General features: G+C 46.4%; 1 protein-coding gene across 1 annotated transcript in view; it reads right to left on the bottom strand.

Annotated features, from left to right (window-relative positions):
* Window positions 1-25,602, bottom strand: part of LOC115144865 (plexin-B2-like) — a 256,416-nt gene that overhangs the window by 37,523 nt on the left and 193,291 nt on the right. Inside the window, exons 3-9 of the mRNA XM_029685963.2 lie at window positions 10,031-11,178; window positions 9,584-9,772; window positions 8,022-8,147; window positions 7,614-7,714; window positions 4,160-4,286; window positions 3,640-3,796; window positions 3,237-3,348 (exon numbers count right to left, since the gene is read on the bottom strand). Coding sequence (XP_029541823.1) covers window positions 3,237-3,348; window positions 3,640-3,796; window positions 4,160-4,286; window positions 7,614-7,714; window positions 8,022-8,147; window positions 9,584-9,772; window positions 10,031-11,176 — 1,958 coding nt within the window. The 5' untranslated portion in view covers window positions 11,177-11,178. The remainder of the gene's footprint in view (window positions 1-3,236; window positions 3,349-3,639; window positions 3,797-4,159; window positions 4,287-7,613; window positions 7,715-8,021; window positions 8,148-9,583; window positions 9,773-10,030; window positions 11,179-25,602) is intronic.

The raw sequence follows: 25,602 nt of genomic DNA, 5'->3' as shown, positions 1-25,602 counted from the left end.
AGAGTACAGTAGGAGAGTACAGTCCAGAGAGTACAGTCCAGAGAGTACAGTCCAGAGAGAACAGTAGGAGAGTACAGTCCAGAGAGTACAGTAGGAGAGTACAGTCCAGAGAGTACAGTAGGAGAGTACAGTTCAGAGAGTACAGTAGGAGAGTACAGCCCAGAGAGTACAGTCCAGAGAGAACAGTAGGAGAGTACAGTCCAGAGAGTACAGTAGGAGAGTACAGTCTGGAGAGTACAATAGGAAAGTGCAGTAGGAGAGTACAGTCCAGAGAGTACAGTAGGAGAGTACAGTAGGAGAGTACAGTCCAGAGAGTACAGTAGGAGAGTACAGTCCAGAGAGTACAGTCCAGAGAGTACAGTAGGAGAGTACAGTTCAGAGAGTACAGTAGGAGAGTACAGTAGGAGAGTACAGTAGGAGAGTACAGTTCAGAGAGTACAGTAGGAGAGTACAGTCCAGAGAGAACAGTAGGAGAGTACAGTCCAGAGAGTACAGTAGGAGAGTACAGTCCAGAGAGTACAGTAGGAGAGGACAGCCCAGAGAGTACAGTAGGAGAGTACAGTCCAGAGAGTACAGTTGGAGAGGACAGTTCAGAGAGTACAGTAGGAGATTACAGTCCATAGAGTATAGTAGGAGAGTACAGTCCAGAGAGTACAGTAGGAGAGTACAGCCCAGAAAGTACAGTAGGAGAGTACAGTAGGAGAGTACAGTAGGACAGCCCAGAGAGTACAGTCCAGAGAGTACAGTAGGAGAGTACAGCCCAGAAAGTACAGTAGGAGAGTACACAGTACAGGGAGAGGACAGCCCAGAGAGTACAGTAGGAGAGTACAGCCCAGAGAGTACAGTAGGAGAGTACAGTCCAGAGAGAACAGTAGGAGATTACAGTCCAGAGAGTACAGTCCAGAGAGAACAGTAGGAGAGTACAGTCCAGAGAGTACAGTCCAGAGAGAACAGTAGGAGAGTACAGTCCAGAGAGTATAGTAGGAGAGAACAGTAGGAGAGTACAGTCCAGAGAGAACAGTAGGAGATTACAGTCCAGAGAGAACAGTAGGAGATTACAGTCCAGAGAGTACAGTCCAGAGAGAACAGTAGGAGAGTACAGTCCAGAGAGTACAGTCCAGAGAGTACAGTAGGAGAGTACAGTCCAGAGAGTACAGTCCAGAGAGAACAGTAGGAGAGTACAGTCCAGAGAGTACAGTCCAGAGAGAACAATAGGAGAGTACAGTCCAGAGAGTACAGTAGGAGAGTACAGTAGGAGAGTACAGTCTGGAGAGTACAGTTCAGAGAGTACAGTAGGAGAGTACAGCCCAGAGAGTACAGTCCAGAGAGAACAGTAGGAGAGTACAGTCCAGAGAGTACAGTAGGAGAGTACAGTCTGGAGAGTACAATAGGAAAGTGCAGTAGGAGAGTACAGTTCAGAGAGTACAGTAGGAGAGTACAGCCCAGAGAGTACAGTCCAGAGAGAACAGTAGGAGAGTACAGTCCAGAGAGTACAGTAGGAGAGTACAGTCTGGAGAGTACAATAGGAAAGTGCAGTAGGAGAGTACAGTCCAGAGAGTACAGTAGGAGAGTACAGTAGGAGAGTACAGTCCAGAGAGTACAGTCCAGAGAGTACAGTAGGAGAGTACAGTAGGAGAGTACAGTTCAGAGAGTACAGTAGGAGAGTACAGTAGGAGAGTACAGTTCAGAGAGTACAGTAGGAGAGTACAGTCCAGAGAGAACAGTAGGAGAGTACAGTCCAGAGAGTACAGTAGGAGAGTACAGTCTGGAGAGTACAATAGGAAAGTGCAGTAGGAGAGTACAGTTCAGAGAGTACAGTAGGAGAGTACAGCCCAGAGAGTACAGTCCAGAGAGAACAGTAGGAGAGTACAGTCCAGAGAGTACAGTAGGAGAGTACAGTCTGGAGAGTACAATAGGAAAGTGCAGTAGGAGAGTACAGTCCAGAGAGTACAGTAGGAGAGTACAGTAGGAGAGTACAGTCCAGAGAGTACAGTAGGAGAGTACAGTCCAGAGAGTACAGTAGGAGAGTACAGTAGGAGAGTACAGTAGGAGAGTACAGTAGGAGAGTACAGTTCAGAGAGTACAGTAGGAGAGTACAGTCCATAGAGTATAGTAGGAGAGTACAGTTCAGAGAGTACAGTAGGAGAGTACAGTCCAGAGAGTACAGTAGGAGAGGACAGCCCAGAGAGTACAGTAGGAGAGTACAGTCCAGAGAGTACAGTTGGAGAGGACAGTTCAGAGAGTACAGTAGGAGATTACAGTCCATAGAGTATAGTAGGAGAGTACAGTCCAGAGAGTACAGTAGGAGAGTACAGCCCAGAAAGTACAGTAGGAGAGGACAGCCCAGAGAGTACAGTCCAGAGAGTACAGTAGGAGTGTACAGCCCAGAAAGTACAGTAGGAGAGTACAGTGGGAGAGTACAGCCCAGAGAGTACAGTAGGAGAGTACAGCCCAGAGAGTACAGTAGGAGAGTACAGTCCAGATAGAACAGTAGGAGATTACAGTCCAGAGAGTACAGTCCAGAGAGAACAGTAGGAGAGTACAGTCCAGAGAGTACAGTCCAGAGAGAACAGTAGGAGAGTACAGTCCAGAGAGAACAGTAGGAGATTACAGTCCAGAGAGAACAGTAGGAGATTACAGTCCAGAGAGTACAGTCCAGAGAGAACAGTAGGAGAGTACAGTCCAGAGAGAACAGTAGGAGAGTACAGTCCAGAGAGTACAGTAGGAGAGTACAGTCCAGAGTACAGTCCAGAGAGAACAGTAGGAGAGTACAGTCCAGAGAGTACAGTCCAGAGAGAACAGTAGGAGAGTACAGTCCAGAGAGTACAGTAGAAGAGTACAGTCCAGAGAGTACAGTAGGAGAGTACAGTCTGGAGAGTACAGTTCAGAGAGTACAGTAGGAGAGTACAGCCCAGAGAGTACAGTCCAGAGAGAACAGTAGGAGAGTACAGTCCAGAGAGTACAGTTGGAGAGTACAGTCTGGAGAGTACAATAGGAAAGTGCAGTAGGAGAGTACAGTCCAGAGAGTACAGTAGGAGAGTACAGTAGGAGAGTACAGTCCAGAGAGTACAGTAGGAGAGTACAAAAGGAGAGTCCAGTCCAGAGAGTACAGTAGCAGAGTACAGTAGCAGAGTACAGTAGCAGAGTACAGTAGCAGAGTACATAGCAGAGTACAGTAGGAAAGTACAGTCCAGAGAGTACAGTCCAGAGTACAATAGGAGGGCTAGTTAACTCACGGTGTGCTCTCTGCTTTCCTCACAGTGGCTGAACAGTTGTAGAAATTGAACTCCCTGGTGGCCAGCTCCACTGACTCGTTCACAAAGATCTTAATGGGCACCGCCACGAAATCTACAGGCACAGAGAGGAACAGGGTGAATGAGTGTCATTGTGATTGGTGACGATACAGGTTGTAGTGAATGTAACATATACAAAAAACAGCCTTCAAGGTCAATGAAACAAAGCAACAGAGTAGGGCCAGGAGTTTTTTCTTGACCACATGTCCTGACCAGGAACAACTCTGGGCTTTAAGAAGCTACAGCCTATAATTAGGGCTCAGAGTTTCTCTTGTTCAGGTCATGTAGTCAGGAACATCTACTTGCCCTACTGCAGTGCCAGTGGGGACTGAGGGTGATGACCTACCCTGGTGTTCAGGTGTGGATGGTAAGGAGACAGGGTTGGGCAGGGCACAAGTGACCTGGCCAGAGGACATGGTGGCGTCACTCATATAGGAGGGGAACACACAGCACAGACGGTCTGCCTGCCCGAAGGAGGGGAGGGAGGGCACGTTGATCTCCACCTAAGAGAGAGAGAGAGAGAGAGAGAGAGAGCGAGAGAGAGAGAAAGAGAGAGAGCGATGGAGAGGCATCGAGAGAGGGAGGAGAGAAAAGAGAGAGAAATAGAGAGAGAGAATGAGAGTCAGGAAGCAAGAAAAATAGAAAAAGAGAGAGATAATGAATGAGAGAGAGACAAAGAGATAGGGGGAGGAGAGCAGAGTCAGAGGTGCTTTGAGCGCTAGCACATTCCACAGTTTTAATAAGCCAGTTTTCTGAGCAGGATCAATATAGTGCATATTGTCTCAGAGCAGAGGGTCACTGATTCTTATTATTTCTTATCAAGGAGGGAGATTACTGCCGTTGCCAGAACCCGTACAGGACACTACCTGCTGGGTCCTTTTGCAGCTGAGGTTGGGTGGGTTGAAGGACACGATCTTCACACACTGCTGCTTGGGGCTCCACAACCAGCCGTTCTTCTCCTCCGCTCGCCGGCAATCAGACCTCCTGGTACACCTGGAGAACACCAACACCCATCAGCCACTGCTCTCTGTCCATTTTGTCCGCTTGTTACACATTCATTCCTGTCTCATAGTGACCTCTTAATAACAGTAATTTCCTGTCATTAAAATACCTCACATTTGAGTTTTATCGGTTAACGTACTGATAACAGTATTGTAGAAATAACAGTCAATAGCTCTCCTTATATGGCTCTAACAAAAATACTCTGCTCTCTCAGTGCCACAGAAATGAAGAAGTAAAGCAGAAACACTATGAAGGGCCCAGGTTGTTGAAACAGAGCAGATCAATCAAATCAGATCAAATGTTAGTGTATCGTGTACACATATTTAGCAGATGTTATCGCAGGTGCAGCGAAATGCTTAAGTTTTTAGCTCCAACAGTGCAGTATACCTAACAATACAAAACAGTACACACAAATCCCCATAAATTTAAAGAAAGAAATGAAGAAATATCAGAACGAGTCTGGAATATAAATATACAGTATATATATACATGTATATAAGGGTGTGTGTGTAGACAATCTGGACAGGATATGAAAGATGTGTACAGCAATAGTTATATAGGATGAACCTTGACTAGAATACAGTATATACATATGAAGTGAGTAAAACAGTATGTAAACATTATTAAAGTGACCAGTGTTCATTGACTCTATTGTCATCACGTTGCCCTGTTGGTGAGGTTTATGACCCCCATAAATACCTTTCCCCCTTTTCTCTCTCCACTTGTCGTGGCGGAATCAGAATTATTTAGGTAACATTTATAGATAATATGTTTTATTGTTTTTATTTCATGCTTATGTGAGATATGTCATTAGAATGTCTATTTTTGGATAATACTGTTGGCCGGTTGCAGTTATCTGTTCTCTGTCAGGGTTCAGTTACTTGGGTCACAGAGAGGGGAGAGGTCAAGCTTGTCTTCATATGTAAACATATCTTTTAAACCATGTGAAGGGATGATTGAGGGGGAACCAATTATCTCTTGGCTCCACAATGTCTGTGTGCCAGTCACTGTGTCTCTGTGAGCTTGTCCAGAATGGGAGTGTCTAAAATGACAATTGATATATATCCTAATGTCTTGGTACTATGTTATACCAAGAACGAGAAGTAGAACCTCGTTTTAGGAGAGCAAACTGAACGATAATTTATAGCTAATGCTGTCTGGCTATGGAATACTCCTCTCTCAAGTAAAATCTTCCTTTGTAATGTTCCTAAGATCTGATATTCGTCATGTGAGTTGAGATGGGTGTGTCTACGCTATAAATGATACTAAGAACTGTTTTGTAAGCACTCTCAGAGAATTCATTTATAGACACTGAATTGATTTGCGAGTCACAGGGTTGTGATGGAGCTCATATAATTAAAGATGGGCTTTATGATAACTCTGACTTGTGTGTGGTTTGCTCTCATGATTTGGTAAATACAGGAAATTTCCACTACATACTCTACAAAATGGTCTCTTGGAAAGCCCTTTGTTAACATAGAGAGAGTATGGTAACATTAAAAGGTTGGGAACGGAACAATATGTCAGTAAATACAACCAGTTGAAAGTATCCATTGGTACTTAAAGAATATTATGTCAGATCAGTTGTCGTCTGAGACATTATTACTCATGATAGGATGACATAAATTGTATGTTGGAAAGTCATCACATTCTAGTCAGATTCACATGGAATTGTTGTGCAATTTAAATGTTTAAATATGAAACTATTTGTGAAAAGATTAAATGTAATTTTAGCTTCTAAATGAGAGAATTGTTTTCATCAGTGAACTATGCTCACTCAGTGGCCCTGCCCAAGTGAACAGACATTGGTTGAGAACTATGAAGCACACCGTCTCTCCCACACTACAAAAGCCCGTTGACGAAAGTCAACCTTGTGTTCCCGATGACGTGAGGACTGATGTCCATACGTTTAAAAGGGCTAATATCGATTACAACCTAATGAAATTAACTTATGTTCCCGACGAAGGGAGGACTGGTGTCCATACGTTTAAAAGGGCTAATTTCAACGTGGAGGTGACGATCGCCACGCTGGAAGGAAGAATTTCAACTACGCCAGCCAGAATATAGCATGAGCTGAGTACGGCAACTTGGTATGAACTTTGAACTCTTATTCACTAAAGAAGTGATACATCCTAGACGTTGAGTTATCAGCAGCAGCTGTAAACGTGCGTGGCCTAGGAAAGGACAGACAATCTCTTCAGAACGACAGGATACTACAACATATTCGTTCTACCACACACCCTTCTCAGGGTCCGATAGAGACCCAATCCTTTTGTTCTTAGTCTTCCTGCTCTTTCATTGAAACCCAAGCCCCTTTCTTTGTGTAACCAGTCATCATATCAGTTTTGTCCACTAGGGACGTTTTCTTTTATGACATAATTAATAATCAATGTATGATCCATCCTGTGTATATGTAACTCTGTGTGATTATTTCGGTATTTAGTAAAATAATAAAAAATAAAAAATGTTATACTGCTGATTCAGCTTGTTAACCAGGGTTCGTGAAGATAACCAAGAATTTTACGATGTTCAGATGAGGCTGAATAAGGTGACGATTAATTGACTGCTATTGATATAAAAGACCACCAGATCTTTAAGAGTCTATTCGGAAGACAACAGCGCTATAAACATTCTTCCGTGGTGCCCCGACATCTAGTTAATTACATTTACATGATTAGTTTAATCAGGTAATATTAATTACAGAGAATTGATGTGATAAAATAGCATGTCATATATCATTTAATCCATAGTAAAGACATGACTCTATGTAAATAGGGCAGCAGTCTCTAAGGTGCAGGGTAGAATAACGGGTGGTAGCAGAAAGGAAACGTTGACTAAGGTTCGGGGAAGGGTACTGGGTGGAGGCCACTAGTGGGGACTGTTTAACAGTCTGATGGCCTGGAAATAGAAGCTGTTTATCAGTCTCTCGGTTCCAGCTTTGAAGCACCTGTACTGTCTCCACCTTCTAGATGGTAGCAGGGTGAACCGGCCGTGGCTCGGGTGGCTGAGGTCTTTGATGATCTTAACGTCCTTCCTGTGACACCAGGTGCTGTAGATGCCCTGGAGGGCAGGCAGTGTGCCCTCAGTAATGCGTTGGGCTGACTGCACCACCCTCTGGAGAGCCCTGCATTTGCGGACGGTGCAATTTCCGTACCAGGCGGTGATACAGACCGACAGGATGCTCTTAATACACATCTACACTCTGCTGATGGAGGCAGGCCCTATCTAGCTCTGTTTAGAGGGACATGGCTCTGAGATATACGCTTATCTGGTTCCCTCCATAAAATGATTGGGAGTTTGTATAAAGTATTTTCTTACCTGCCCTCCAGAACACACCAGCCACAGTAGGGGTCCCATGGCGACACACAGGACTGGCAGTCTGTTTTCAGATGGCATGTCTGCACTGGCACCTTGGTGATCTACAGTAAGAATGCACAGACACAGTCCACACAAACAGCATTACAGTGGGACCTTAGAGATACAAACATGTCAGGACTGGAGGTTTATCGGAACCCTGACATGTCTGTAGCGTTGAAATTCACTTAAAAATCTTGATGATCTATAGTAGCATGCAGTCAACAACATAAACAGTATCAACATTACTTCCTCTAGCTGTAGTTAACACACAGGGTCTTTCCCTTTCTCTCTCCACAGCAATAACAACAATGACTGACAAACAGAAGTACTGTCTGGAGGTCTGTACAGAATGCTAATGGAGGACTGTACCTTTTTCTCAGTGGTGATATACAGGTGGCTGTGGCTAGTGTCAAAGAAGAGTTTTTTGTTGACGCGTTTCCCTGTGGTGTCCCCTGGCACTTGACTGTACACCTCTGGGTTGGCAGTCAGATGAACCTGCCAGGCAGAACCAGACAAACAACTCAACACAGAACACTAAACACACGCTAGGCTCCTTCTCAACACATGCTAGGCTCCTTCTCAACACATGCTAGGCTCCTTCTCAACATATGCTAGGCTCCTTCTCAACATATGCTAGGCTCCTTCTCAACACATGCTAGGCTCCTTCTCAACACATGCTAGGCTCCTTCTCAACATATGTTAGGCTCCTTCTCAACACATGCTAGGCTCCTTCTCAACACATGCTAGGCTCCTTCTCAACACATGCTAGGCTCCTTCTCAACACATGCTAGGCTCCTTCTCAACATATGCTAGGCTCCTTCTCAACACACGCTAGGCTCCTTCTCAACACACGCTAGGCTCCTTCTCAACACACGCTAGGCTCCTTCTCAACACATGCAAGGCTCCTTCTCAACACACGCTAGGCTCCTTCTCAACACACGCTAGGCTCTTTCTCAACACACGCTAGGCTCCTTCTCAACATATGCTAGGCTCCTTCTCAACACATGCTAGGCTCCTTCGCAACACATGCTAGGCTCCTTCTCAACACATGCTAGGCTCTTTCTCAACACACGCTAGGCTCCTTCTCAACATTTGCTAGGCTCTTTCTCAACACACGCTAGGCTCCTTCTCAACATATGCTAGGCTCCTTCTCAACACACGCTAGGCTAACAAAATAATCTGTCTACCAACAACTCTCTCTATCATTGCATCCTCTCCTAGCCCCTTACCTTGTACACTGCCCCTAGCCCCTTACCTTGTACACTGCCCCTAGCCCCTTACCTTGTACACTGCCCCTAGCCCCTTACCTTGTACACTGCCCCTAGCCCCTTACCTTGTACACTTCCCCTAGCCCCTTACCTTGTACACTGCCCCTAGCCCCTTACCTTGTACTCTTCCCCTAGCCCCTTACCTTGTACACTGCCCCTAGCCCCTTACCTTGTACACTGCCCCTTACAGTCTACTCTTCCCCTAGCCCCTTACCGTCTACTCTTCCCCTAGCCCCTTACCGTCTACTCTTCCCCTAGCCCCTTACCTTGTACACTTCCCTTACCGTCTACTCTTCCCCAGCCCTTACCGTCTACTCTTCCCCTAGCCCCTTAACTTGTACACTGCCCCTAGCCCCTTACCTTGTACACTTCCCCTAGCCCCTTACCTTGTACACTCTTCCCCTACCGTCTACTCCCTCAGCCCCCGTCTACTCTTCCCCTAGCCCCTTACCGTCTACTCTTCCCCTAGCCCCTTAACTTGTACACTTCCCCTAGCCCCTTACCTTGTACACTGCCCCTAGCCCCTTAACTTGTACACTTCCCCTAGCCCCTTACCATCGACTCTTCCCATAGCCCCTTACCTTGTACACTTTCCCTAGACATTACCTTGCACACCTCCAAAAACCACCCACTCCCACACATCCCATTCCACCCTCTCCTTACCTTGTACACCTCCCCCAAGCTGTTCCCCAGGAAGGCGATAGTGTGGTCATTCTCCACAGCGATGGCCACAGCGGTCAGCAGGCCCCTCCTGATGATGACCGCCTTCGCCTGCTGGGCAAACTCTGGCTTACTGGCCAGTGGAGAGGGAAGGAAGTCTGCCCCACACTTATAGTTGTTCAGAGTGTCTTTCTGCAGAGGGAGAGAGATTTAAGAGATAAGAGAACTACTATATCCCTGAAATCAATCTATCTTTTCAAGGAGAGGAGAGATATAGCCAGCAGGATCCCTTCAGACAAAAATAAATAAAAAACTGGAAACAAAGGGCCTGAAAACCAAAGGTGTCATATATTTACATTATTGATTAAAAGGGAAATTATTTTAAAATCACTGACTCTGTTTCTTCTGTCTCTGTCCTTTGAAGTGGATGATAAAGGCTAAGCTACTTACGTCGATATGGGAGGTGCAGAACTCGTCTGTCTTGTAGGAGTAGGGGATGTCCACAGCTGGGATGCCTGCGATCTTGCCCGAGTCGCTGTAGCAGGCACTGATTATGTCCACCAGCCTCTCATTGATGGTGTTTAGAGGGTACATGCACAGGGCCGAATCGGCGCCGTCGTCATCCGGGCTGGCCACCATGAACAGCACCTTGTGCCAGGCGAGGACCTTACCATACTGACCCGACTCTGTCATCCCCCGGGCCAGCTCTTTACCTGGGGATGCCACATAGGCTGCCTGCACCTTGTTGTACCTGTTCCCCGGGCCACAGTTGAGCTGCAGCTCTGTGTAAGAGTAGTAGTGAGGGTCGTCCTCACACAGTCGAGACACAAAGGTGAAGTTCTTGTTATCGGTGCTTCCCATGGTCCTGGAGAACAGGAAGTAGACAAAGCCCTCCTCCTTGAAGGCGTGGCGGAAGTCATGCAGGTACTTGGGCACGAAGGGTGTTGCCTGCACGGTGGACGCCTCGATGATGCTCTCGAATACCACCCAGTCGCGGTAGTCCTGGAGGATGCGTGTGCTGATGAGTTTGGAGCTGTCCAGGCTGCCGTAGCCCTTTCCCACCAGAAACACATTAAAGGTGTTGCCGTCTTTATTAATGTATGTAGACATGACGGCCACCACGGCTACACCGTCCTCTATGCTAGCCACATAAGTCCTCTCCCCCTTAGAGTCACTGTAGTACAGTTGCTGCTCCACGTTGCTCAGGTTGAGGAGGGAACAGATTCCCCGGTAGCGGGACCCACAGACGATCAGTGAGCCGTTGGATGGGTGCACCAGCAGCAGCTTGTTGACATTAGGGCTGGGCTTGGTGTCCTGGCAGTACGGAGTGGAGACAGGCGGGGTGCAGGTGCGGGCATCCTCCTTGGGGCCAGTCACGGTGCGGGCCTCTTCACGCAGCGCCTCATCCAGCTGGTAGATGGTGTTGACGGCACCCAGGTAGACGCGCCCGCTGCGGGGGTCCTGAACCACGTTGTTGATGGGCGTTATGGAGGAGAAGTCCAGGAGCGCCTCCTCCTGCAGCTGGTTCCCGGTTGCAGACAGGCATAACAGGAGGAGACAGAGGAGAAGAAGAGCGGCCTGGACCCAGCTTGTCATCTCTTGAGAAGAGAGGAGAGACAGAGGAGAGGATTAGGGGTGATGCACACTATATTGCTTGAAAAGTTGTGATGGTGTCACCTAAGGCATCACATGGGAGCAGCACAACAGTGAGTGGACATTCCCCTTTTCTCTATGTAGAGGTGTTTCATCATGACACAAAAACACTACAGTGAATACTACAGTAAAGTCTGCAAAAACACAGTGAATCGCTGAGAGGTTGTTTTTTTTAACATAATGTTTTCGCCAAAGTTTCCTGTTATCAAAAAGAGCTTCTGGACATCAGTACAGCGATCACTAACTTTGATTTGGATGAAGAATACTACTTCAATGACTCAGACATACTGCTCACCCGGGACCAGGCTCTAATCCCGACACTCGGTAGAGGAAAAGACGGCGAGGCAGCCTGACGAAACTACGATATACATGACGATGTGGGGGCAGCCTGATGAAACTACGATATACATGACGATGTGGGGGCAGCCTGATGAAACTACGATATACATGATGATGTGGGGGCAGCCTGATGAAACTACGATATACATGATGATGTGGGGGCAGCCTGATGAAACTACGATATACATGACGATGTGGGGGCAGCCTGATGAAACTACGATATACATGACGATGTGGGGGCAGCCTGATGAAACTACGATATACATGACGATGTGGGGGCAGCCTGATGAAACTACGATATACATGATGATGTGGGGGCAGCCTGATGAAACTACGATATACATGACGATGTGGGGGCAGCCTGATGAAACTACGATATACATGATGATGTGGGGGCAGCCTGATGAAACTACGATATACATGATGATGTGGGGGCAGCCTGATGAAACTACGATATACATGATGATGTGGGGGCAGCCTGATGAAACTACGATATACATGATGATGTGGGGGCAGCCTGATGAAACTACGATATACATGACGATGTGGGGGCAGCCTGATGAAACTACGATATACATGATGATGTGGGGGCAGCCTGATGAAACTACGATATACATGATGATGTGGGGGCAGCCTGATGAAACTACGATATACATGACGATGTGGGGGCAGCCTGATGAAACTACGATATACAGGACGATGTGGGGGGGGCAGCCTGATGAAACTGATGAAACGATATACATGACGATGTGGGGGCAGCCTGATGAAACTACGATATACATGACGATGTGGGGGCAGCCTGATGAAACTACGATATACAGGACGATGTGGGGGCAGCCTGATGAAACTACGATATACAGGACGATGTGGGGGCAGCCTGATGAAACTACGATATACATGATGATGTTGGGGCAGCCTGATGAAACTACGATATACATGATGATGTGGGGGCAGCCTGATGAAACTACGACGACGAGTACATAAACAACCTCTACCCTCTGTTATACTGGCAAATGTACAATCACTGGAGAACAAATTAGACAAGCTAGGTTCATGCCTATTCTATCAACGGGACCTGAAAAACTGTAATATCCTATGCTTCACAGAGTCGGGGACCTGAAAAACTGTAATATCCTATGCTTCACAGAGTCGGGGACCTGAAAAACTGTAATATCCTATGCTTCACAGAGTCGGGGACCTGAAAAACTGTAATATCCTATGCTTCACAGAGTCGGGGACCTGAAAAACTGTAATATCCTATGCTTCACAGAGTCGGTGACCTGAAAAACTGTAATATCCTATGCTTCACAGAGTCGTGGCGGAACAACGACATTGTTAATATAAATGTAGCTGGTTTTTCTTTGCATCAGCAGGATAGAACAGAATTGTCTCGTAAACTAAAGGGTTTGGGCGTGTGTAGCTTTGTTAACAACAGCTTGTGCGTGATCTCTAATATTAAGGTGGTCTCGAGGTTCTGCTCACCTGAGTTAAAATACCTCATGATGAGCTGTAGACCATACTATTTACCAAGATAGTTTTATTTATTTTTCGAAGCTGTTTATTTACCACCACAAACCGATGCTGGCACTAAGACTACCCTCAACGACATATATAGGGACATTAACCTACAACAAAATGCTCAGCCAGAGCCGTCGTTTCTCATGGTCCGGGGATTTTAATGCAGGAAAATGTAAAACTGTTTTACCTTATTTCCACCAGCATATCACCTGTGCAAAAAATAAACTCTAGATTACCTTTAATACACACAAATAAACACATACAAAGCTCTCCCTCACCCTCCCATTTGGCAAATCTGACATTAACTCTTTCCTCCGGATTCCTGCTTACAAGCAAAAAGTCAAACAGGAGGTACCAGTGACTCAATGTGCTCAATTCGGATGTGGTCCAATGACGCGGATGCTAAGATTCAGAACTGTCTTGCTAGCACAGACTGGAATATGTCCCACAATTCATCTGATGGCATTGAGGAGTTTACCACATCAGTCACCGGCTTCATTAACCTCTTCAACCTATGGGGGCGCTATGTCATTATTGGATAAAAAAACGTGCCCGTTTTAAGCGCAATATTTTGTCACGAAAAGATGCTCGAAAAGCCATGGATTACAGGCAACATCCGCACTGAGCTAAAAGCTAGAGCTGCCACTTTGTAGAGGTGGGACACTAACCCAGATGCCAAATGCCTTCTATGCTCGCTTCGAGGCAAGCAACACTGAACCATGCGTGAGAGCACAAACTGTGATCACTCTCTCCGTAGCCAATATGAGAAAGACCTTTAAATAGGTTAACATTCACACGGACGCAGGGCCAGACGGATTACCAGGAAGTGTACTCAGAGCATGCTCTGACCAGCTGTCAAGTGTCTTCCCTGACATTTTCAACCTCTCCCTGACCCAGTCTGTAATACCTTCATGTATAAAGCAGAGAACCATAGTCCGGTTGCCCAAAGACTCCAAGGTAACCTTGGATAACAAGGTAACATCCACCTCTTTCAGGAATACCTAGGATAGGATAAAGTAATCCTTCTCATCCCCCCCCCCCCCCTTAAAAGATTTAGATGCACTATTGTAAAGTGGCTGTTCCACTGGATGTCTTAAGGTGAACGCACCAATTTGTAAGTCGCTCTGGATAAGAGCGTCTGCTAAATGACTTAAATGTAAATGTAAATGTAATGTAACCTGTCTAAATGACTATCGCCCCGAAGCACTTATATCTGTAGCCACAAAATGCTTTGAAAGGCTGGTCATGGCTAATGTCAACACCAGCATCCCAGACACCCTGGACCCACTCCAATTCACATACCACCTAAACAGATCTACAGATGACGCAATCTCTATTGCACTCCACACTGGCCTATTCCACTTGGACAAAAAGAACACCTACGTGAGAAAGCTGTTCATTGACAACAGCTCAACGTTCAACGCCACTATGTGACAAATAACATTTGATTTTATAGTATTTTTATCATGGTATACTATAGAATTGTTTTCATGTGGGTAACCAAGTTTAACAAAGATGCTTTATTGTTAGATTTGATTGAATTTATGGATACACTTTACAGAGGAACTCCCACGGCTGGATAGAATAAGGCCAATAACTACATCTCAAAGCCGTACTTTGAAACTGAACAATGGCAGTCTGTCGACAGATCTTGGCAAACATTCATCATGTTCTTTCTCTTCTCCTTTTAGCAAGAGGAAATACAATATGTTCAGTAAGCCGGTTGCTTTGTTTAGTGGGGGAATAAGATCACACAGCGTCCTTTGATACACAAAAACAGCCACACACTTGCAAACAGCAGGAGGCCAACGGCATCCTCCTCCCTCGCTGCTGATTGCCCATGCTGTGGTTACAGTTTTTTTTACAATTGCTAACAAGCGTTTACCTATACTTAAGATACTTTTTCCTAACTCTTAACATAGCCATAGCAACACACAATTAGCCAAATAGAAAAACTCTTCATTTCAATAATGCAAATAAACTTTCTCTATATACATTTAACTATCAAAACACGGCAAACCCGACTCAATATCTAATCATTCTGTCAAAACACTAGCACATGTTTTCTATCCAAGAGTAACGTATAGTCAATCATAGCACAACGACTTTCAAAATACTAACAGTTGATGGCATTACGAAAACTGTATTACTTTTCATGTTTCAGTTCTACCTGCAGACAATAGACAAAATGAAATCCATTGTTTTTTATAACTCAGTTTCCTTTTACTGTAAACCACTCTACATTTTTTGTTTGAGTGTCAAATGTGTGCATTTTTGGCAACATACTATCTAAAAGTCAATGAGTCATCTGTACAATGTACAGTAGAAGAAATAGTAAGTGACAGAACTGCTGCAGTAAAAGCTTTATTAGCAACATGAAGTTGCTGCCATTGATCAACAACACATCCAACATACATGGCATTTGGTTCAACAACACATCCAACATACATGGCCTTTGGTTCAACAACACATCCAACATACATGGCCTTTGGTTCAACAACACATCCAACATACATGGCCTTTGGTTCAACAACACATCCAACATACATGACCTTTGGTTCAACAACACATCCAACATACATGGCCTTTGGTTCAACAACACATCCAACATACATGGCCTTTGGTTCAACAACACATCCAACATACATGGCCTTTGGTTCAACAACACATCCAACATACATGACCTTTGGTTCAACAACACATCCAACATACATGGCCTTTGGTTCAAATCAATGCCCCGTTCTGTTCTAATCTATACCATCTTCAGCATTTGGGCACATGTTCTCGTCCACATCACATCTTATGTCGTCTCTCGCTATGCACCTTGGATAGAAACGCTTGGCCTGCCTTATCCACCCCTGGCAGTCTTCAGCTGAGATGTCTCTGCACTTTGGATAGAAACACTTGGCCTGCCTTATCCACCCCTGGCAGTCTTCAGCTGAGATGTCTCTGCACCTTGGATAGAAACGCTTGGCCTGCCTTATCCACCCCTGACAGTCTTCAGCTGAGATGTCTCTGCACCTTGGATAGAAACGCTTGGCCTGCCTTATCCACCCCTGACAGTCTTTAGCTGAGATGTCTCTGCACCTTGGATAGAAACGCTTGGCCTGCCTTATCCACCCCTGACAGTCTTTAGCTGAGATGTCTCTGCACCTTGGATAGAAACGCTTGGCCTGCCTTATCCACCCCTGACAGTCTTTAGCTGAGATGTTTCTGCACCTTGGATAGAAACGCTTGGCCTGCCTTATCCACCCCTGACAGTCTTCAGCTGAGAGGTCTCTGCACCTTGGATAGAAACGCTTGGCCTGCCTTATCCACCCCTGACAGTCTTTAGCTGAGATGTCTCTGCACCTTGGATAGAAACGCTTGGCCTGCCTTATCCACCCCTGGCAGTCTTTAGCTGAGATGTCTCTGCACCTTGGATAGAAACACTTGGTTTGCCTTATCCACCCCTGGCAGTCTTCAGCTGAGATGTCTCTGCACCTTGGATAGAAACGCTTGGCCTGCCTTATCCACCCCTGACAGTCTTCAGCTGAGAGGTCTCTGCACCTTGGATAGAAACGATTTGCCTGCCTTATCCACCCCTGGCAGTCTTCACCTGAGAGGTCTCTGCACCTTGGATAGAAATGCTTGGCCTGCCTTATCCACCCCTGGCAGTCTTCACCTGAGAGGTCTCTGCACCTTGGATAGAAATGCTTGGCCTGCCTTATCCACCCCTGGCAGTCTTCACCTGAGAGGTCTCTGCACCTTGGATAAAAATGCTTGGCCTGCCTTATCCACCCCTGGCAGTCTTCACCTGAGAGGTCTCTGCACCTTGGATAGAAATGCTTGGCCTGCCTTATCCCCCCGACAGTCTTCAGCTGAGATGTCTCTGCAGCCGGCATCCACTGCATCCAGGAGGGACATTTGGTCATGTGGCCGATGATCAGACACTTTCCACCTCCAGGCAGAAAATAAATCTTCAATGGTGTTGAAGAAAGGTGAGTAGGAGGAAGGAAAGGTGAGTAGGGGGGTGAGTAGGGGGAAGGAAAGGTGAGTAGGGGGAAGGAAAGTTGAGTAGGGGGAGGAAAGGTGGGGAGGAAAGGTGAGTAGTGGGGAAGAAAGGTGAGTAGTGGGGAGGAAAGGTGAGTAGGGGGGTTAGGTGAGTAGGGGGAGGAAAGGTGAGTAGTGGGGAGGAAAGGTGAGTAGGGGGAGGAAAGTTGAGTAGGGGGAGGAAAGGTGAGTAGGGGGAGGGGGAAAGGTGAGTAGGGGAGGGGGAAAGGTGAGTAGGGGGAGTAGGGGGAGGAAAGGTAGGGGGGGCATTCTTGGATGGGCTTCAGACCAGTTTGCATGTGAATGGAGGAATGATACTTTGCCCCATGCAATCACACATGTCCTCATGTTTCCTCCCACCTCTTCCCTTTCTGCTTCTGGCACCAGTTGTTGGTGGAGGTCATCTAAAAACAAAAGAAGGCGCTTAGTGTTGTAGGAACCAATCTGACATTTCTGCAGGACCAAACCAGCACTCGCAGCACACATTGTGGTATTTGCTCCTCTCTGACCCAGCACATCAACGGTGGCCCTTTTCCCGTATTTACATTGGGACTGGTGGCCTACAGTTACTATGGGACATAGCAACAGTAATAATAGAAGAAGCCCTTGTGAAATGCATTACTTACCTGTTGGTTTGTTGAAAATTCCAGATAATGGAAGCCACGGTTGACCGTCTGAGATGAGGCTGGACTCTTTGACTAGCCTCTCAGTGATAGACCATGGTATTAGGCTGGACTCTTTGACCAGCCTCTCTCAGTGATAGACCATGGTATTAGGCTGGACTCTTTGACCAGCCTCTCTCAGTGATAGACCATGGTATTAGGCTGGACTTTTTGACCAGCCTCTCTCAGTGATAGACCATAGTATTAGGCTGGACTCTTTGACCAGCCTCTCTCAGTGATAGACCATGGTATTAGGCTGGACTCTTTGACCAGCCTCTCTCAGTGATAGACTATGGTATTAGGCTGGACTCTTTGACCAGCCTCTCAGTGATAGACCGTGGTATTAGGCTGGACTCTTTCACCAGCCTCTCTCAGTGATACACCATGGTATTAGGCTGGACTCTTTGACCAGCCTCTCTCAGTGATAGACCGTGGTATTAGGCTGGACTCTTTCACCAGCCTCTCTCAGTGATATACCATGGTATTATGTGATATTACCATGGCCTGATCCCACTATTCCTCTCCCTGGTCCAGCTACTCCTATCCCTGGTCCAGCTACTCCTCTCCCTGGTCCAACTATACCTCTCCCTGGACCAGCTACTCCTCTCCCTGGTCCAACTACTCCTCTGCCTGGACCAGCTACTCCTCTGCCTGGTCCAGCTATTCCTCTCCCTGGTCCAACTATTCTTCTCCCTGGTCCAGCTACTCCTCTCCCTGGTCCAACTATTCCTCTCCCTTGTCCAGCTACTCCTCTCCCTGGTCCAACTATTCCTCTCCCTTGTCCAGCTACTCCTCTCCCTAGTCCAGCTACTCCTCTCGCTGGTCCAACTATTCCTCTCCCTTGTCCAGATAGGATTTGTTCTCTCTCTGCTCCTCTGTGTTGTTCTGTATCCACACTGAACTAAATCAATCCAGGAGCCCCCTTTTTACTGTGTATGTCCATGTAATTGAAAGTCTCCGATTGAGATTGGAATCAGCTGTGGTTTTTCTATTTTACACAACTTACAGTAAATCAGCTATTTCTCAATGGTCTGTTCACTCAAAAATGCTTATCAGCTGTTTCAATATAGCTTTTGAGCTGCCGTTGTTGCCGAAGTAGAGGCTTTATACTATATTTAAGGTTTTGAACATCAGGTCTTCATTTCTGGCATGCTGTGTGCAAGCATTTGTAAATATGACAATTTTGGTATTGGGTAAGCTTGTATGTAAAGAAAATGTAAGCATTTTAGAAATGTGTTAATTGACTGCATATTCTGTGAAAACAACATTAATTAATGGTATAGTCCACAACAGATGGATGTTGTGCTAATTGTGTTTAGAGTTTTGAAAATGTGACAACAGATTGGACAAAAGGATGTTAGTGATTGTAAAAAACAGTAATGTAAAGCTGCAGGTGGCTGAATCTGCAATGGTCCACCTCTTTCACTGTATAGTTCTCACACTCAAATACACACCTACATGCACACACATACAGAAACACACACACACAATGCACCACAAGCATATGCACACACGTATACAAGCATTCTACACACACACACACACACACACACACACACACACACACACACACACACACACACACACACACACACACACAGAGAGAGAGCGAGAGAGAGATATGGTCCTGCTCATTTCACCTAGGCAGTTAAGTCCATAGCTACATTGGTCAAATTGAAAAGCCTGTGGTAAGGTGGAGGGAGGAGAGATAGAGGGAAGGAGGCAGCCTGTGCCTAGCTGCCTGTGAATATGTGATTTATTATGTTAACCTGCCTTTGCTCAGAGCACTAAGTGGGGAGAGTACTGATTAGACGTTTGCTCTCCAGTTCATTTCAGCTCTTACTCCCATTTGCATTAAAGTGGCCGTCCTCCCCTAGTCCCTGATTTTATTTTGCTTTTTCATTTCACAACCTCATTCCTTTCAGAGCCCCATTTCTCTAGGTAAATGTATCTGCCCTGTTTAATTCATACTCTTAAACAATTCCATTTAAATGTAAACGGTGTTATAAACTCGCCCCCTGTGCTTACTCCCACCAGGAGTGTTTGGTAGGTCTTTACTCTTGTTATTATGGGAAACGAGAAAATAGCAGGATGATGTTTGGCTGAAAGTCACCCTGGTCTCTTAACACCTACAAAGGCTGCATTTACACACGGAGCCCAATTCTTATTTGTTGACCAATTATTGTCATAAGAGATTAAAACATATATCACAATTGGGCTGCTTGTGTAAAAGCAGCCATAGTTATTCACAGACGTGTCAATGTAGCCTATTAGGCTAGTATTTACCTACCCTCCTATGAAATGATGAACCTTTTACAGGGTTACTTGTGACCAATGGCCCCTCTGGGTATCTCACTAAAGCCAATGAGCCTATGTAGAGTAATGGGTAGTTCATGGGCTTTCTGTAAAACAATTGAGTGTAGATGTGTTCAGTGTGCAGATCCCAGGCTGAGCCAGCCTAATCAACCTTTTAGTTAACCTTGTTTTGCTCTTTTGTTTGGGTTATTCTGCCTTAGTTTAGTGTAGAGTATAGACGACCCTGAAGTTTTATTATTGCCATTACATTATAGTGATAATGACTCATGTTTATAAAGAAGAGAGTATTCCATTTCCATCCACTCATATTTCATGCTCCATGTCTATAATCCACTGTCAGTCTAGTTATCCAAATTCCTGTTCAAATGTTCCAAACAAAAAAGATGGATTTTCAAAATGTCACTGGCTGCTTTTTCTAGCCCAGTATAATGATTTAGGACCCTGACTTTGTACAGTGCAATCAAACAGACTGTGTAAGCATTCCCAAACTGAGATGTAGGCTACAATAGTTAGTAGAATTGTCAGGAAGTGTTCACTTGGGTGACAGAAAACTCAGCTCAACTTACTTCTATCCCTTCAAAGGCTCTCTTGCCTATTCATGCAAATCTCTCATTTACATTTCACATTTTAGTCATTGAGCAGACGCTCTTATCCAGAGTGACTTACAGTAGTGCATTCATCTTAAGATAGCTATGTAGGATTACCACATATCACAGTCATAGTAAATACATTTTACCTCAAAGTAGCTATCAGAAAAGTTGGGGGGGTGGTAGGGGGGGGGGGTGCTGTGAGATTATTTATTTAAGATACACTTTGAAGAGGTAGGGTTTCAGATCTGTTTAAAAGATGGGCAGGGGGCAGGGACTCTGCTATCCTAGCTTCAGGGGGTAGCTGGGGTGCCAGGACAGAGAAGAGCTTGGGAGGGCCAAGAGGCCAGAGGTGGCAGAATGGAGTGCTCGGGTTGGGTGTAAGGTTTGAGCAGTTTCTCTTGCTGCTCAGTAGGCAAGTATCATGGTCTTGTAGTGGTTGTGAGCTTTGAATGGAAGCCAGTGGAGTGTGCGGAGGAGCGGGGTGACATGGGAGATCTTGGGAAGGTTGAACACCAGGCGGACTGCAGAATTCTGGATAAATTGCCGGGGTTTGATGGCACAAGCGAGGAGACCAGCCAACAGAGAGTTGCAGTAGTCCAGACGGGAGATAACAAGTTCCTGAATTCCGCTTCCTGTGTGAGGTAGGGTCGTACTCTACGGATGTTATAGAGCATGAACCTGCAGGAATGAGTCACTGCTTTGATGTTTGCAGAGAATGAAAGGGTGCTGTCCAGGGTCAATCCAAGGTTCTTTGCACTCTGGGACGGGGACACCGTGAAGTTGTCAAATGTGATGAAGAGGTCTTGGAGCGGGCATGCCTTCCCCAGGAGGAAGAGCAGCTCTGTGTTTTTGAGGTTGAGCTTGAGGTGGTGGGCCGAAATTCAAGCTGAGATAAATGCCAGGCACGCAGAGAAGCGTGTCGCCACCTGGGTGTCAGAAGGGGTGAAGGAGAAAAGTAGTTGAGTATCATCCGCATAGTAATGATAGGAGATACCATGTGAGGATATGACGGAGCCGAGTGACTTGGTGTACAGACAGAAGAGGGCCTAGAACTGCGCCCTGGGGGACACCAGTTGTAAGGGTACGTGGTTCAGAGCCTCCATGAGACAGAGAAGAGCAGTCTCGGTTGAGTGACTTATCATGAAGCCTGATTGGTTAGGGTCAAGAAGATAGTTCTGAGAGTGATAATGAGAGAATTGGTCAGAGAGAGCGTTTTAGAAAAGAAAGCATGGATACCGGTCTGTTGTTTTTGACGTCAGAGAGTCGTGTGTTGGTTTCTTGATGAGGAGGAAAGCAACTCGGGCCATTTTGAAGTCAGAGGGGACGCGCAGCCAGTGGTCAGGGATGAGTTGATGAGGGAAGTGAGGAATGGGAGAAAGTCTCCAGAGATGGTCTGGAGAAGAGGGGAGGGGATGGGGTCGAGTGGGCAGCTTTTCGGGCAGTCGAACCTCTCACTCCCTATAACAACAAAAATCTGCTGTTATAAAAACTTCCCTCAGATGTTGCACTGTGGGTCATTGCAAAATAAATCCTGCACACTTTTTCAAAGAAGCTCGTTCTCTCCTAGGATGTCTCCTCTCCTCTGTCATCTATCACTCTTCATACTTGTTTCATGGGCTTAATCCAGAACAGTGGAGTTAAGGAGGCTTCAAAGAGCTTGTGGTGGTGAGTGGTGACACAGGAGGAACCCAGCTCCTTTGTCCCCAGGCTGTCCCAGCTCATCTCTACTTCTCTGAAGAAGTATTTAGATTTCTCCACACCCCTGTACAGGACATGGCAGCTGGGAACACCCCTCCTACAAAGGCTGGGCCATTCTGAATAAAGAAAAAGCTGCTATAATAAGTCGGTTGCTGGCTAATGAAGCCTCCAATGACCGGGAATAAATCAGAATGAAAAGAGCGAGGCGCTAACGAAGCAGGCACATCTGGAAAGAGAGACGCTCCTGAGAAAGCCTCGTCCCTGATTGTTCCATTAAAACAGTGTTCCAGTGCAGGAGAGAACCACTTAAAAACTAGAAGCATTAATCTCTCATTAGGGCTTCATGGTTTAGCTACCGGCTGCCTTGACTTCACAGGTTTGTCTGCAAACTTTGGAAACAGTAAGGGAAATGAGAGAGGAAGGGACATTTTCTAGGGGAGCTACTTGTTGGCCGGTTTTTCAGGCCTGTACGACTGGGTGTGTCCTGCTACCTGGTGCTCACATGCTTCTGGCTGCCTACTATCTCTTCTCCACCCTCCCTTCCCTAAGACATCTGGACTGGAAAGACATCTCCCAGCAGAGAAAAATGAAAGATAATTGAAAAATGGCCAGTGTGAGCATTCTATGAGCACACGTGAGTGAACACACACACAAACACACTCACAGTGCTGACAGCAAAATGATTTCCTGCCACCCAGAGACACTTGTGCAGACTACCACGGGGTGTCCCTTTGACACAGGCCACAGCAGCAGCATAAAGGTCCTCTCTGGCACAGACAGAGGACCCTACCCATCATCCTCTCTGGCACAGACAGAGGACCCTACCTATCATCCTCTCTGGCACAGACAGAGGACCCTACCCATCATCCTCTCTGGCACAGACAGAGGACCCTACACATCCTATTCTCTAGGATAATACTCCAGCCAGGCTGCAGGAGGAGGAAGTGAGTGTCTGCTGATTACATCTCCACCAATATGCTGAACAGACAGTCATTGAATGGGTCCCATATGATACCCTATTCCCTATGTAGTGCACTTCTTTTGACCAGAGCCCTATGGACCCCGGTCACTATGGGCCCTGGTCAAAAGTAGTGCACTGTATAAGGAATAGGGTGTCATTTGATACGCATGCGACCACTCTGTAGCTGATTAGACATCTTCAAACCCAGCACGAGTGCTGCTCTCAGACCTACCACTCATTAAACAGAGCAGACAGTGAGATATAAATAAAGAAATAACAGACCCCCCCACCGACAACCATAATAGGATATCACCCCATATGGCGGCAAGGCGGTTGCCCGCATTCATATTCAGCATTTGTCATATCAGCACTCTCTCCTCTCTCTCTATATCTCTTCTTCTCTGACCAGCAGATGCCATTCCTGACAGTGACGGGTGGTGTCTTGATATTAAAGGCTTTCTCAGTGTTATGCTGCTGATAAAAGTGAGCCACCATTAAATTAGTCGCCAGTCCTTGGAGCCCGGAGAGAGTCCTGTGTGTCTGGTCCTGTGTGTCTGTCGGTCTCAGTGTCTCAGTGTGTCTCAGTCAGTCTCAGTGCGTCTCAGTGCGTCTCAGTGCGTCTCAGTGCGTGGGTGTTCTGTGAGCCTGTGATAAAGCGTGCTATAGACAATATGACAAAATGGTTTGGTGGCGCACACGGAGTAGCATAAACTAATGTCTACGTCAGGCGCGCTACACGGTGCCTAGTGCTCCTATTTCTCGCTCCAGTCAGTAAAAGGAAAAAGGAAAACGGACTCCACGACACATTGTTAAAATGAAGCATGGACTGGAGAGCTCTCTGTCTTTCAGACAATGTATGAGCTCCGCCCCTCCTACCAATCTGAGTGAAATTGTTTTAGAAGTGCTTAGGGAAGCTCGTGTGACGACGGCAATCCAATTTCCATATGAACAATTACCCTGCCGTCAGGGTTGGCAGTTCATTTATTTCAATTTGACTGACTGCAATGAGCCACGGGACCAGGCAACTAGCCCAGCCATTGTGATCAGGCAGGGCATTGAGCAGGCAGGCATTGATGAAAACCTTCTGGTCTATAACACACAGAGACACAGCTGCCCTTGCCTAAGTACCATCACTCCTGAGACCTACCATGACCCGAGTACACTAAAACACACATAGGCCTCGCATTAGTGTGTGTGTGCATGTGTGCATGTCTGTGTGTGCATGGGGGAGCAGCAGAGGTCAATATGGCCCCCACTTCTCTTTCCGTTCAGGTACAGCACTTTTCCTCATTAGGAATTATAGCCTGTTTGTCTGTTTACTGTGTCGTCCCTGGTCCCAAGGCCCTAGCTATCTCCTGTCTGCCAGCTGGACACTTGAGTGGGAGAGTAGACTACAAACGGCAAGTGGAGTAGCAGACACAATGACTCGCTGCTTGCTCACATACAGTACACACCCTCTCTGTCTCTTGCGCAAACACACACACACACACAAGGGAGGAAGGGTGCATGTGTGCACACAAACACACATACACGCACACACACCCTCTCTCGCTCACTGCGGCAGCAGGTTGAGATAATCTCCCAGTTCTTTCTGGCCTCCTCCCTCCCTGCTGGTTGAGTGTCCTCTCCACTGGGACAAAGTGGCTATTTGCTGTGGACACAGCTGGCGTGCAGGGAACCTGATTAGGCACTAGGCCCACTGCAGAAAAGGCACACACACCTTCATCCAAGACTACCTCAAAACTCAGGCCCACTGCAGAAGAGACAGACACACAACTCAACTAGCCAGCAACTCTGCAGAAGAGAGACACACACCAAAACTCGCCACACAGTCTATACAATCTTATTAAGCACTAGCTTTTCTGCCGAAGAGACACACACACACCTCCACCAGTCAAAACTCCTCCCAACACAGCACACGGTATTGTACCACTTCAATAACAAACAAGTCCAGACCTTGCTACAATTAAGAACTCAGGGAAGGAATCCATTACACACCTTATTAGGTATAATTATCTAACTTCGCCACTATAAATGCCGATGAGCCATGAAGGTAGCTTGCAATATAATATGGTTTAGTCTCACCCCTCTGTTTCTTGAGTTTCAAGGGGAATACTGATCTTGTCTCCACTAAAGATCCTATGGCACTTATTGTAAGAGTAGAGGTGCCAACCCTGGTGCCCTGGCTAAATTTCCAATTTCGCCCTCATACCATCATGGCCACCTAATCATCCCCAGCTTCCAATTGGCTCA

Source organism: Oncorhynchus nerka, linkage group LG17 (assembly GCF_034236695.1).
Source record: "Oncorhynchus nerka isolate Pitt River linkage group LG17, Oner_Uvic_2.0, whole genome shotgun sequence".
Classification (NCBI taxonomy): Eukaryota; Metazoa; Chordata; class Actinopteri; order Salmoniformes; family Salmonidae; genus Oncorhynchus; species Oncorhynchus nerka.
The sequence above is the reverse complement of the archived record's forward strand: the minus strand, read 5'-3'. Positions and strand labels throughout refer to the sequence as shown.